The sequence below is a fragment of the Haemorhous mexicanus genome, chromosome 7, assembly GCF_027477595.1.
Source record: "Haemorhous mexicanus isolate bHaeMex1 chromosome 7, bHaeMex1.pri, whole genome shotgun sequence".
NCBI lineage: Eukaryota > Metazoa > Chordata > Aves > Passeriformes > Fringillidae > Haemorhous > Haemorhous mexicanus.
In genome coordinates, this window is record NC_082347.1 from 38,630,387 (window position 1) to 38,643,585 (window position 13,199).

At 43.5% G+C, this 13,199-nt stretch overlaps 1 protein-coding gene across 2 annotated transcripts; it reads right to left on the reverse strand.

Annotated features, from left to right (window-relative positions):
* Nucleotides 1-193: 193 nt before the first annotated feature.
* On the reverse strand, nt 194-11,080 carry IKZF5 (IKAROS family zinc finger 5). 2 transcript variants are annotated; one of them, XM_059852169.1, is made up of 5 exons: nt 10,994-11,080; nt 10,034-10,127; nt 7,942-8,104; nt 7,480-7,662; nt 194-5,419 (listed from the first exon to the last, which is right to left on the reverse strand). In XM_059852169.1, the coding sequence occupies exons 3-5, from the start codon at nt 8,072-8,074 to the stop codon at nt 4,476-4,478; spliced, it is 1,260 nt and encodes a 419-aa protein (XP_059708152.1). In that variant the 5' UTR covers nt 8,075-8,104; nt 10,034-10,127; nt 10,994-11,080; the 3' UTR covers nt 194-4,475. The 2 variants fall into 2 exon arrangements, with proteins under 2 accessions (XP_059708152.1, XP_059708153.1); XM_059852170.1 differs by having other exon boundaries at nt 10,990-11,076.
* Nucleotides 11,081-13,199: the final 2,119 nt, after the last annotated feature.

Genomic DNA, 13,199 nt, shown 5'->3' on the forward strand with positions numbered 1-13,199 from the left:
CATGATATGGAAAAGAAACACTTTAATCAAGTCTAACCAAGCTGTTCTTGGCTGTGGAGATCAAGCCAAGAGCGAACCATCCTGAGATTTAAGTTTCACAGAATCAGAAAGAATTAACCCAGAAGGAGCACTTGGGAAATCACCAGCTCCATCCCTGGAAGGATATGCAATTAAGAATTGACATGGGACCTAATTAGAAAGTGTTATTTTATTCATATCTTACAAAAGCAATGCTTCACAACATGAACTACACGAGATAGAGTTATTTCAGAATAAACCTTGTCGTCTCAGAAACGTTCACTAACATTAAAATTTATTTTACAACTCTAACAGCTTTCATTTTTGCATAAGATCTGCTCTTTACACTGAAATACATATTATTAACAAAGTAGGTACTTAGAAGCACATACACAAAGATTGCTCAATGAAAGATGCTTTAGCAGGAGAGAGATTTCCTGCAGCAGAACATAATTTGCTGTAGATTTTCAAAGAAGCTTAAAATTAGTAGAGAACTTGCCAGTGAAGACTTCTAAATTACATTCCCTTTGTCAAAAAGAAACAAAAAGCAAACCTCCAAAACATTCTGGAGCAAAACAAACAGTAACAGATTATTTGGCTGGCAAACACTGCTGGAAAGTGTCCCAGCACTGAGTTTTATTATTAAAAAGCCAATCAACATTTTCTGTCTAAATCCTCTTCATCTAAACATGTGTCTGTGAAAAAAATCAAATATTTTTCCTATTGCCTCCTTCACTGTTGAATATTAACTGAGATAACGAAGATGTTCAAATATTCAGATGTTCATTGGAATATTCAGTCTCAAAACAGGAAGTGTGTATTAAGAGTGCTATAAGTAGTGCATGTTAGAAATGTCCACAAAGCTGTAAAATAATCTGTGACAATAAAAACAAAACCCCCACAAAGTTCATGTTTTGCAACTACAGAACTTAACAGAACTGAGCTATGGAATAATTCCATCTCCTCTCCAAACCTCCATTAATAACAGTTAAAATGCTAATCACCTTATAATGTGAGGATTTGGGTTTTTAAAAAACCACCAAAACAAGAGTGCAGAGTAGCACATGGAGGACTCAATATGAAAAGTTCTTCTAACAAAGGACTCAATCCCAGAATCCTGGACAAGTCTCCCTCACTGACTCTGGGTAAGGCCTGCTTGTGCAAGGGATCACACTTGGAAAGAATTTGCCAGTACCAGCTCTGGTCTCTAAATTACATGTGTAAATTATGAAAAATAGGAAAATACACCTTCCAAAGCTCCTCAGCTGACAAGAGGGGACAGTGATGTCAGGGCAGTGTTTGGCACAACAGAACACACAGTGTGATCATGGAACTGGAACAGTCCTGGGAAGGACACAAGGATCCACCCCAGCACCAAAGCTGCTGCTGCTGCCCAAGACCCCCCCCTGCAATGATGAGTTTGCCCAAGGAAACAAAGAGCTTTTTCATTTCTCAGCAGTTCAGAGATGTCCCAACTAATCTTTCCCTTAGTCACTCCAGAGCAGAACCAGTGGTGTCCAGGCAGCAGCAGGAAAATCCTTCCAAACAATGACTTGCAAGGCTTGGGCATAGATTTTTTTCACGCTGAGTTCTGTTGTTAAGAACATACATTCCCCACAATGGGATCCCCTCCTAAACAAGGACCCCTTTTCCATGAGATCCTGCAGGCTTCCTCCTGCTCCCAACTCCTCCATTAGTGACCTGTCCTGAGTTCTGCCCAAGGCCATCGTGGTTCAGGAGTCATTTCTCTAAATCACCAAATGATGAGACAAAGAGAAGCCTCTAACAACCTGAACACTACCAACAGCAGCCCCAGAGGTCAGAAACCACATCTGTGCCCATGGAAATGACTCTTTCTACAAAACCAGCAGGGAAAAATCCAGAAGCCAAGGAGCACTTGGCTGCTGTGATCACTCAGTATTGAAAGGTGCTCCCTGGAGCACCAGCATGCCACAAGTTTCCTTGGGAATGCCAGAGCTTAGGAATAGGAGAGTGCATCATCTACCAAAAAGGCAAGGAAAACCACTTCCATAAATTACTAATTGTAAAGTCTTGCAGTCTTCTCTTAACACTACATTTGAGCCAAATTTAAATTGTAGAATTGTTCAATGTGTGATCCAAAGAGAGCCACCATTTCTGCCCTCTTTGACTGGAAAAAATTTTGATTCCAAAACCTGTCCAGGAGCAGTAACTTCTAACTGGATTCCAGTTCAGTCAGCTTTTACTCCTTAAAATAAAGGATGTTTACACGAACAGACTTGCAGTTTTACTTAGAAAATAAATCTAAAAAGTATAAAGTGACAATTTTTTTGGAATTACAGAGTGTCCTGGTGAAAAATGCAAATTACATGCTGTCTTACAAATCCAGCAAAACAAATTCTGAACCAGGCCTGAAAACAAAACAATTTTTAGGGATGACAGTGTTATTGTTCATCTTCACTACACTGGAACCACTCCAGTGGCAGATTTCTGACCTCATTACTTCAAGACTGCACAGCCAAGAAAGAACCCAGTTCCTCAAGCACAGAAATTCAACAGTAGGTCAGTCAGGCAGACAGAAACACGTCTGGTATCCAAATTTCTATTTAATTAAAGTCAAAATTACTTCTACAGCTCAAATTCTTACACAGGTGGTTTTCCTGCATTGATCTCACCCTGATCAATCTAAGTTTTTCCATTGGTTTCAGGAAGTTTTAGCATAAAAATATAAATTTGAATAAGCCAAAAACTTCCTGTTGAGATTCCAACCTCTGACTTATGGAACATTAATAAAATCTCCTTGCTTTTAACAAAACATGGTTGGCTGATAGGAAAAGGGGAATAGATAAGGGAAGCTTTAATTTGTCTCAAGTAGGACAAACCAAGGCAAAAGTGCATGTCTAAATATGGGAAAAGTAACAGTTCTTCCTTTATTTTTAATGTCTCAAATTCTTATCTAGCACATAAAGTTATTATTCATTTTAATTAGATGTTTTACTCAGGTTTATGTTAAAGTGCCTGTCCTTTAGCCTGAGGACTTCTAAAGATGAGTGTACACTATGAAACAAAATCAACAACTTCAGTTATCATTTGCCATCCACAATTCCTAAAAACAACTTCAGTGTAGTCAGTCAGTTTTCCTTTGCATCCTACATGGAGCCCAGAAAAAGCCAGAAGTCCTTCCCCTTATTCCCAGCACACCCAAAGGACATCAGACCTAGGAGAGGGGACAAACCAGGCCTCCAAGTCAGCTAAAATTTACAGTAAACTGGATTACACAACTCTCAAATATACAGGCAACCTCTCAGTTGTAGCCTGGCCCAACATAAAACTGAACAAAGGAGTTTGATTTGTAAACTTCTTGTTTGTTTCTATCAGAACTTCTATCAGCAGGACAGAAGTCTAACTGTGCAAATTTTAAATATCTGTACAACTCAGTTTAAGGCAGTTAGAAATCTCACAGAATATATATTAGTTCTACAGGCTCTTCATTATGTCTCTAAAAATTGCCTCCTCTGAAAAACAAAGACATGGAAAATTTAGTAGAGTGTAGGTAAAATAAGGTATCTTACTTTTTTGTTTCTATAACTCATGAATGACAGGCCTTTAGATCTTTCTTTTTCCTACCATAGTTTTATTCACAATAACCTATTATCTTCTAGTTTTGTGCTAATAGTTAAATTAGTGTTTAATCCTAGCATGAAGAGTTTAGACTATGCAAAACAAAAACTTACTATTAACCTTCATTATATTAAAGCAACTTTTAGATCAAATTGATTTTGTACATGAAAATTGCTTCTGTTTGTTTGAGTAGCCAGGTTTTTAAGGATTTCTCCAAAGTCAAAGAATGGTTGGGGTTGGAAGGGATCTTAAAGAAGGGACACCTTCCACTGTCCCAGGGTGCTCCAAGCCCCAATGTCCAACCTGGCCTTGGGCACTGCCAGGGATCCAGGGGCAGCCACAGCTGCCCACCTCCCACCCTCCCAGGGAACAATTCCTTCCCAATATCCCATCTAACCCTGCCCTCTGGCACCATCAAGCCTTTCCTCCTTGTCCTGTCTCTACATGATGTGTCATTGCATTGCCCTTTCATATTTTATGTATAATATATCTTGTCTTGCCTAGTAAACAATCTGGGAATTACCTCCTGTGGGTCAGGACACACGCTCTGCTTCTCCACTTGCAGAATGTTTATTGGGATTAAGTGCAAGCAACTTAAATTTAGCAACCACAGCATGTAAATGCATTCCAACCCTTACAGCACTCTTGGCTTTTTTTGAAAGGCTACATATAAAACAGCAACTGAATCTGATACAAAATTTCCCTGGCAAGTTTTACAAGAACATGGAAATTAATTTGCCTCCTTTGTTGAACTGATTAATGTGAAGACTCCTTATGGGAATGTGCAAGCTTTCCATCAGCAAGTATGAAAAATAGACTGTAATATGTTAAAAAACTAAACAAAAGCATGTTCTCAGTCAATGTTGATTATGTTGGCCTCTTGCAAAGTGGCAAGCGAAGTCGTACTTGTTTTTACACTTACACCCACAAATGTTACACTGGAAAGGATTTTCAAATCCATGGCATCCCATGTGGATGGTGTAAAGGATATTGTCTGCAAAGTACATGTCACAGTGTGGGCAGTGGTGCAGGAGCTGAGGGTCCTGCACAGGCAGGGTTGGAGCTGGAGTACTCGGCTGGCTGTTGCTGATACTGGGAGTACTGGTGTGGGCACTGCGGTCACTGCTGGGTCCTGCCACGGGACTATAGTTCCTCTGATTGTGTGTGGGCCGGGAGTCAGGGCTGGTTGGAGAGGAATTCTGAGGAATATTTGCTGACACAGCTGAAACTACTGCAGGTGCAGCAGGCTGCTGTATCATGAAAGGCTTTTCATCTTGACAGGAAACTACGTCAGGAGAGGCTGGATTTTGGTTTTCAGGTGGCAAACTGGACAACTGTCCAGCTAACGTGGAGAGCTGGTTCAAAGGATTATCCACCATGAGGTCCTGTGGATCTCTTGGCAAGCCCCCGCTCGGAGTGGTTTTTGCCATGCTCTCGTACGCCTCAGTCTGGATATTGGGGATCTCATGGGTGAAATCATTAAGGTAGTCTGGTTTCTGCACCACCATGGAAGGTGGACTCAGATTAATTAATGCTCTTCTGCTGTAGCCCAAATTGCTGGTCTTCTTCTGCAGAACCCCCCAAATCTTCTTGCTGCTCAGGGAAGACCTGGTGCCCTTGATGGGCACCATCTTGTGCTTGCGCCGGCGGTGGTGGGACAGGTTGCTGCGGTCGCTGCAGCGGAAGGAGCACAGCTCGCACTTGTAGGGCTTCTCCCCGGTGTGGGACCGCATGTGAGCCTCCAGGTGACGCTCGTAGGCCGAGGCAAAGGGACACAGGTGGCACCTGTGTGGCTTCTCCCCTGAAAAATCAGAACAGGTTAGCCCACAGCACCTCGGAGCGCCTGGAAAAGGCTTTGTGTGCGGCTCGTTGTGAGCTGCTCATCCAGCTTCAGTCACCGCCAGCCTCGAGCTCAGCTGGGTATCCTGGGAGAGTGGAGAGCACTGGGGCAGCTCTGCCTCACCCAGGGATCATCAGCACACAGAAAAATCCTGAGTGGAATCAGGGTAACACACAAACCTGCCTGGGAACTGCAGCAACAACGCCAAGGACTGAGTGCAGTGATGTTTGTGTGGTGCCCTGGGTCCAAGCTCTCCCTCAGCCATGGAGTGCACAGGGGAACACAGCAATGTCTGTACCACCAAAATGGTAACTCCGAGGGAAGGTATCCTTCTGGAACCTTCCAAACATCCCTACTCCCAAACATCCTGGAACTTCCACCCGAATAACCCACACACACAGGCAGCCACTCAAGGACTGAGCTTTGAAAAAGGATCCTGTGGCCAAAGAGTTGTAACAGAATACAAAAGCCAGGTATTCCCTGGAGAGCTGTGTGCTCTTCCAGCTGGGAGATGGGATGATGATCAGGGAGACCATCATGTCGTTTGCACATGCAGAACTTTGTTCTTCTATCAAATGAAATTTAAAGATACAAAGTTTTCTGAGTATTTTTAAAAAGTTAATGTGAGTAACAGAATAACAGGCCAGCCAACACTTTTGTAAGGCAGCACTTTAGGACTTCTGATTTTCCCTTGGTAGACTGATCTAGGAGTTACAGATCCAGGTCTGCAATGTCAGAAGTGCCTAAAGGATCTGATGTGTGTTCAGGTGCTGAAATGAAAGATCATCTTACTCTTCCTATCTCGAGTGCCAGCTCAATTTCCAAATCCCTGTCATGTGACTGATGAGCACTCCACAGTTTGGAATCACAGTCTGGGATACCAAATAGATTGTTTTTATTCCTCCTACATCACTGGCTCTCTCAGAGGAATAAAATAAATTTTTGTGCTACCTCTAAGTACCTTCTTTACCAAGTAAAACCATGATGTCTCCATGAGCATCTCTCTGCACTCATATATACACACAAGGATAGGTAAAGATCTGGAGACTTGATAAAATGGTATGAGAAGATTGGCAAATTCTGTGTGAATGCAGGGAGTTTGTCAATCTGATTTCATTCTAAACTAGTTCCACAGAGATCAAAGTTTTGCATCCCAGGTAGCACAATACAGCTGGTGAACTACTCATTATCTACTCTCAGACTCAGCATGAAGCCAATCCTGCAGTAGGCTGCACTTAATAATAATAATAATGGTTGCATGATCATGCCTGGGTCACAATTCCTTTGGCAGATGTCCAGGATGCTGTAGCTGTTTATTTACACTGCTCTGAGGCTATGAGTCAGCTGCCACTTCCCTACTTTAATGCTGACTCATCTGATCCTTCACAGCACAAGAACCCATCTCCTGGCCCTCTGCCAGCCCTCCAAAACAAACAACACTCAGGCCTTGGATCTTCTTCCCTTGAGTGAAAAAACAAACCAAACCAAACGAGGAAAACCAAACCAAAATAACTATTTTCTTGTTCTGGAAGACACAAGAGAAGAATTTACCAGGTCCTTCAGAATCTGAACCTCAGAACTCTCTGATTTCTGGCTGGTTGCCATTTCCTACCCCATCATGCCCTGTTGAAACAAGCCAACACTGCAGGGCCAGTGCAAGGAGCCCCATCTTTCCCAAAGGTGAGAAAGTTAATGAGTTTTAAAAAGTTAACGTGACTAAATAATAACAGGCCAGCCAACACTTTTGTAAGGCAGCACTTTAGGACTTCTGATTTTCCCTTGATAGACTGATCTTCTAGGAGTTACAGATCCAGGTCTGCATGTCCTAAAGGATCTGAAGTGTTTTAAGGAGCTGAAATCAAAAACCATCTTACGCTTCCTACGTCGAGTGCCAGCTCAATTTCTAAATCCCAGTCATGTGACTGATGAGCATGATGAATTTGCCAACTGCTGACATGGAAATCCCAATGCTGAGTGGATCCCCCAAGGCCTCCCAGGCAGACAGAGAGAAGATGCCATACCTGTGTGAATCCTGATGTGCTCGATGAGCCGTGCTGTTCCTTTGCTGGCATAGTTACAGTATCGACACTTTAACTTCCCATCAAAAGTCCTTTCGAACCCATCCACCAACATTCCTGAGTTTTCATCCAGTGAAACTTCAACAGAAGGATGATCCAGACCATTCTGATCTCCTTCTGTCCCAGCTGTGAACAATGCAACACAGATTTTAATGAACAATCCAAGGGATGCCATCTGTCACACCGTGAGCAAATGCCAAATAGCTTTTGCTTCTCTCTGCCCTTGGTCTTCAAATATAGAGAATTGTAAAAACATGCCCTGATTAAAACAAAGGTAAATACACATCCTTTGTGACTTGAAAATGACTATCAGAAATGCTTCCATACAGCTGCAGCATTACCTGGACTGTGAACACTGAAGTCACACTCAAAAAAATCAAAGTTATGTTACTAGAATCAGCTCACCTCCCTGGAGAGTCTCTACTTCCTTGTCACCAGCAACCGATCCAGAAATCATATTGACATGGTGAGTCTGCTGGGTCAGATATTCCTGAAAATCTTTCACAAAATCCAACGGTTCTGCCTTCTTTTCCCCCATATTGACTCTTGCATTTACAACCTCTCGTGCCTAGAAGGGAAAATGTTTTAAGAACACAAGTGTCATTGAGTTTAGCTGCATTCATAGTAACAAGTTCAGGTTTTGGGTTGGATTTTAAGTGAAGAATTACTTTTATCACACAGTTTGAGTGTCGTGGTTTAACAAAGTCTGGTTTTCAGTTGAGGGGGTGGTTCCCTGAGGGGACCTGGTGGAGCCGATGAGCTGACTAGTTTGAAGAGCCAATCAGCTGGCTAGATTTGAAGATTGACATCTGGTTAACCAATCAGCAGGCCCATTTGGAAGAGTGACACCCGTTTAAACCACTTAGAAGAGCTGAATAAACCTTAATGAGAACACATTTAAGGACAGGCTAGGCCGTAAAGAGGTCACTGGCTGGGCCAGGCCAGGCTCATGGTCAGGCCAGGCCAGGCCAGGCTCTCGTGGCCAGGTTGGCTCACTGCTGGCCAGGATTTCTGCCACCCCCGGGCCGTGCTGCCGGGACTGTCCCGGCACCACGGGCAATCATGCAGCCAGGAGTGCATGGCTGGAGCCAGCACGGCTGGGGCCATCTCGGCATGGCTCGCAATGAGCTTTGTTTGCTTAGCTGCTTTTAGGCAGCCACGCTGCAGGCAGCAGCAAAAAAGCAGCAGCAGCAGTGGTTTTGTTTCTTTTCCTGACACCCCACATGAAGGAAAGGCACAGGGGTGGCTCCAGCAGGGAGCACGTGATCAGCAGCCTGAGACATGGCCATTCCTCAATGGTGGAGCCTGGGCAAGAGCAACCTTTCAATGCTGCAGGACTCCATAAAAACTGCTTCCATTGATAAAGCTTGAGAAAAAATAAACATACTAATTCTCTCCCAAGTCAGGAAAAGGAAAGGGTGAAGACACATACAGAAAACATCATGGACTCTGAGGGCAGTAAAGAAGGAATCAAATTCTAGATAGGAGAGGATAGAGGACATGCCTTAGTCTTGGGCTGAATTTCTTTTGTGAGGCTATGGTGAAGATGTATTTTGATAAATCAGACTTTGCTTTTTCCCTGTAGTTCATGAAGTGCATGGGGGGATGCAGCATTCACCTGCAGCCCCTGAGAGAAGGACACTCATGCTGGAGCATGTGGATGCTGTAATCCAACAAGAAGCTTGAACAGAGAGATGAGAAACTTTGCCCCGGGGATAGAAGAAGAAAAACCTCTGATCCCAGAGATAAAAGAGAACTTTTGTTTTTATGCTAGAACAGTTCATCCTTAAAATAGTGCCCCATAAGTTACCATGGCCCACAAAAGCAGCTTTGGGAAAGCTGTAACTCATGGGAGGGACTTTCTGCAAACAGATTTTCCTTTCCTGGCAGCTGATTTGCTGCTGACATTGAAGCCACAAGAGAACTGCTTCTTGTGGAGAAGTCTCCATGGCATGGCAAGAGAGACTCCACTCCCTCCCCTCCACTCCCTAGGTGGACTGAAGAAAGGTTATTTTAGAGGTGACAAACTTTCACTGAGTGAAAGTTCCAGGTTTTGTCTCTTTACATTGTCTGTGGGAAAGAAAAGACGGTGTGGGAGGAGAAGTGTTCTGAAGGGTTGTTCCGATTTTATAATTTTTTATTTTAATTCTGTTAATAAAGTTTTCTTTATACTATTTAAAGTTTTGAGCCTGGTTTGTACTCAAGCTCTTTATCCATATCTCACAGCAGGAAATGAGTAAATAAATAATTTTTAGTGGGTGCATGGCCAGCATTATACCCACTACACTGAGTCAAAGAACAAACTGGCAACCATAAGAATATTGATTTCTGAATTTTTAACTCATTAAAGATCACCAAATACAATTTATGGGGAAATCACTTTCAGCAACAGGTAAATGACATAATAATAAAATAGTAAATAAAATTTTAAAATAAAAAACCACATAGTAATAAAAATCAACCTGCCTTTTTAAAAAATAAAAATATTGGATCATACCTGAATTTTAGTTCCCTGCTAAGTAGCAAACATGCTCCAAAATGTACCTCAACACGTCAGATAAAAAGCACAGAGCACAGCTTTTCCACTTATCCTAGAGGGAATAAAAAGGAAATGTAAGTCTATTACTCTTCCCAACCCCCACGAGTTAGAAGAAAGAAACCTGAAAAATATTTGTGTTTGAAAGACAGGAATCTAATATTCTGCTGCTCTAAATTTTATTAAAACAATCACACTTCCAGTAAAAGCTTTTCAAAGACTGCATCCTCTGCTTCCTGGATGTCACCTAAGGACACTTCTGACTCCCTTCTGTTTTCCAATAAACACCTGGCTCCAAAAAACCCCAGATTTGGGTCAGTCAGTTATGGGAACTGCAATGTTGGGAAACAACTGGATGTCAGTGATTAGCAAAGCTGGAAAGAAGCCTTAGGCAAAGCACTGTTTCACAGTTCTGCCAAAATTTGACTTTCCTATCCTGAGTAAAAATCTTAATCCAGTCCATTATTTTGCACTGAAGTGATTTAAATATTCCCCAGAAATCAGTGGCCAGGCTTGTTTTGGGGAGTGTAAATAACAAACCTCTATAAAGTCCCAATTCACAATGAATTTGGGAAGACAGAGCTTGGGATACATTGGAAGGAGACCAACAAGTCTGTCATATTATTTCTGCAGATTATAATCAGAAATAATTTACAATGCTACCATTTCAATAAGAATATTCCTTATTTTTAATAGGTACTCAGGTGACCTACAGGAACTCAAGTTCTGAGTTCCAGACCACATTTAAATATCTTCTCAGATGTAAGTTATCCTTATCCTACTTACAGATGTTTGTTCATTTTTGGCATCCAGATGAGGATGCTCTTTGCCATCTTACCTGAGTGTGCTCAACTCCCAGCATTGATTACCACCATTAAGTTAGTTTAGAACACATTTTTATGTATCTATCTACCTACCTACCCTCTTCCAGGTGTCACCACCCTCCTGTAGGCTTAAGTTAATTTGTGTTCCATTTGTTGGTGTCTCCTGCAATAAAAAAAAGAAATCAGGACATTAATTACAATATTAAAGATATCTCTAATATTGAAGCTATTAAGAGAAAAACAGGACAATGTAACACAGAGTCCTGACCAGGCCAACATTCCATGAATTATAATAAGAAATAACAATTTAAAATTAAACCATTCAAAACATCAAAGGCTTGTGTTATCAGAGGAGAATCTGAGTGTGCCTTTGGGTAAGGCACTAAAACTTATTTCAGAGAATCACAGAATAGTTTGGGTTGGGAGGGACCTTAAATCCCATCCAATTCCACCCCTGCCGGGGACACCTTCCACTATCCCAGGTGGCTCCCAGCCCTGTCCAGCCTGGCCTTGAGCACTGCCAGGGATCCAGGGGCAGCCACAGCTGCCCTGGGCACCCTGTGCCAGGGCCTCCCACCCTCACAGGGAGGAATTTCTTCCCAATATCCCATCTAACAGCCATTTCCCCTTGTCCTGTCACTCCAGGCTCTTGTAAATAGTGTCTCTCCATCTTTCTTTTGTGTTGTTTCATGTACTGAAAGGCCACAATTAAGTCACCTCAAAGCATTCTCCACACCAGGAGGAACAACTCCAGTTCTGTCAGCCTTACTTGATTGCCCTGACTGCTTTGAAAAAACATTTAATTTTGAAAGAAAATGACATAAAAATCTCATAAACAGGTTAGGGATCAACTGCATAAGACTTCCTTTCTCTACCTCACTGATTTATCATGAGAACACTTATCCTTTTCTTTACACCAGTGTAGGGAAGTCACCACAATTTGAACATGACCCAAAGCTCCCATCTGTGTGCTCAAACACTTCTGTGATTTTATGTGGCATTTTTTAGAGCTACACAGCCAGCAGGTCTCCTTCTCAGGGGAGAATGACACACATCTGATCCTTGCTGTGTCACTCCTGCAAACCAGAAAATGCAATTCCAATTACCAGAAACTGAGCAGCCCAGCTCGTGTTCCTCACAACAGGGATGGGCTGATCACACCAGGTGTTACCCGAGCTCTGCTGACACAACCACACCTCCTCCAGCTTCACACCACCACCAGCAGAGCACTGGTTACTCATTTTCTACCAGGCACAACTGCTGGACTGAACAGGGGTCACAGCACTGAGGTGAGCTAAGTTTGCTGTCAAAGAACAGCCAGGATAAAATATTCTGCCTAAATAATGCTGCTAAAGAAAGCAGTTCATAGAGTACACTCAGCAGTTTCACACACACAGTCAGAAGTAAGCCTGCAGTAATTATAAGAGCATAAAGTATCCATGAGAACATGTATGTAGTAAGAAAAGAAATTTATTGTGAGCATATGTATGCATCCCACCTTCTTCTAAGGAACCCCGGGGAAAAAAGGGGGAGTGTTCTCTGTTCCATCTTTTCCGTAGCAAATAAATGAAAGCAAGAAGGATTCCAAACTCCATCCAAGCCCTTCCCTGAAGGAGTTTGCCCGTGGCAAGGGGAATGAAGCACAGCGCCGGTGGCCACCGTGACCTGTCACCAACTCCGAACACCTCTGCTCGATCCCGCTCCTCCTCCTCCAGCCCAAGCGAGAGTGGGGAGGGACACGGCCACGGGAAACCTCCCAGAAGCCCGCGTGTCCCACTCCGGGCTCCTTGGGACAAGAGGGACGGAGCTTCTGGAGAGCATCCAGTGATGGGCAGCAAAGATGCTGAAGGGACTGGAGCATCTCCGTGCCCGGGAAAGGCTGAGGGAGCTGGGGCTGTTCAGCCTGGAGAGGAGCCCCAGCTGGGAGGGCCCTCAGCCCTGGGTGTCCCTGGCTGTCCCTGGGCGTCACAGGCTCTGCTCCGGGAACCAGCAGTGGCACCAGAGCCATTGGTGCACCGCAAGTTCCACCTCAAGGAGGAAGAACTTCTCTACTGTGAGGGTGACAGCGCTGGAACAGGCTGCCTAGAGAGGGTGCGGAGTCTCCCTCAGTGCAGATACCCCAGAACCTGCGCCGTGTGTCCGGGAATGGCCCCGCCTGAGCAGGGAGGTGGCACCGAATCGATTCCTTCCAACCTCACCCACTCTGTGATCCGGCGATTACAGGGACCCTGCGATTTCAGTAACTCTGTGATTTCTGCGATTCTGTAATTTTTGTGATCCCTGATTTCTGTGTCCCTCAGCTC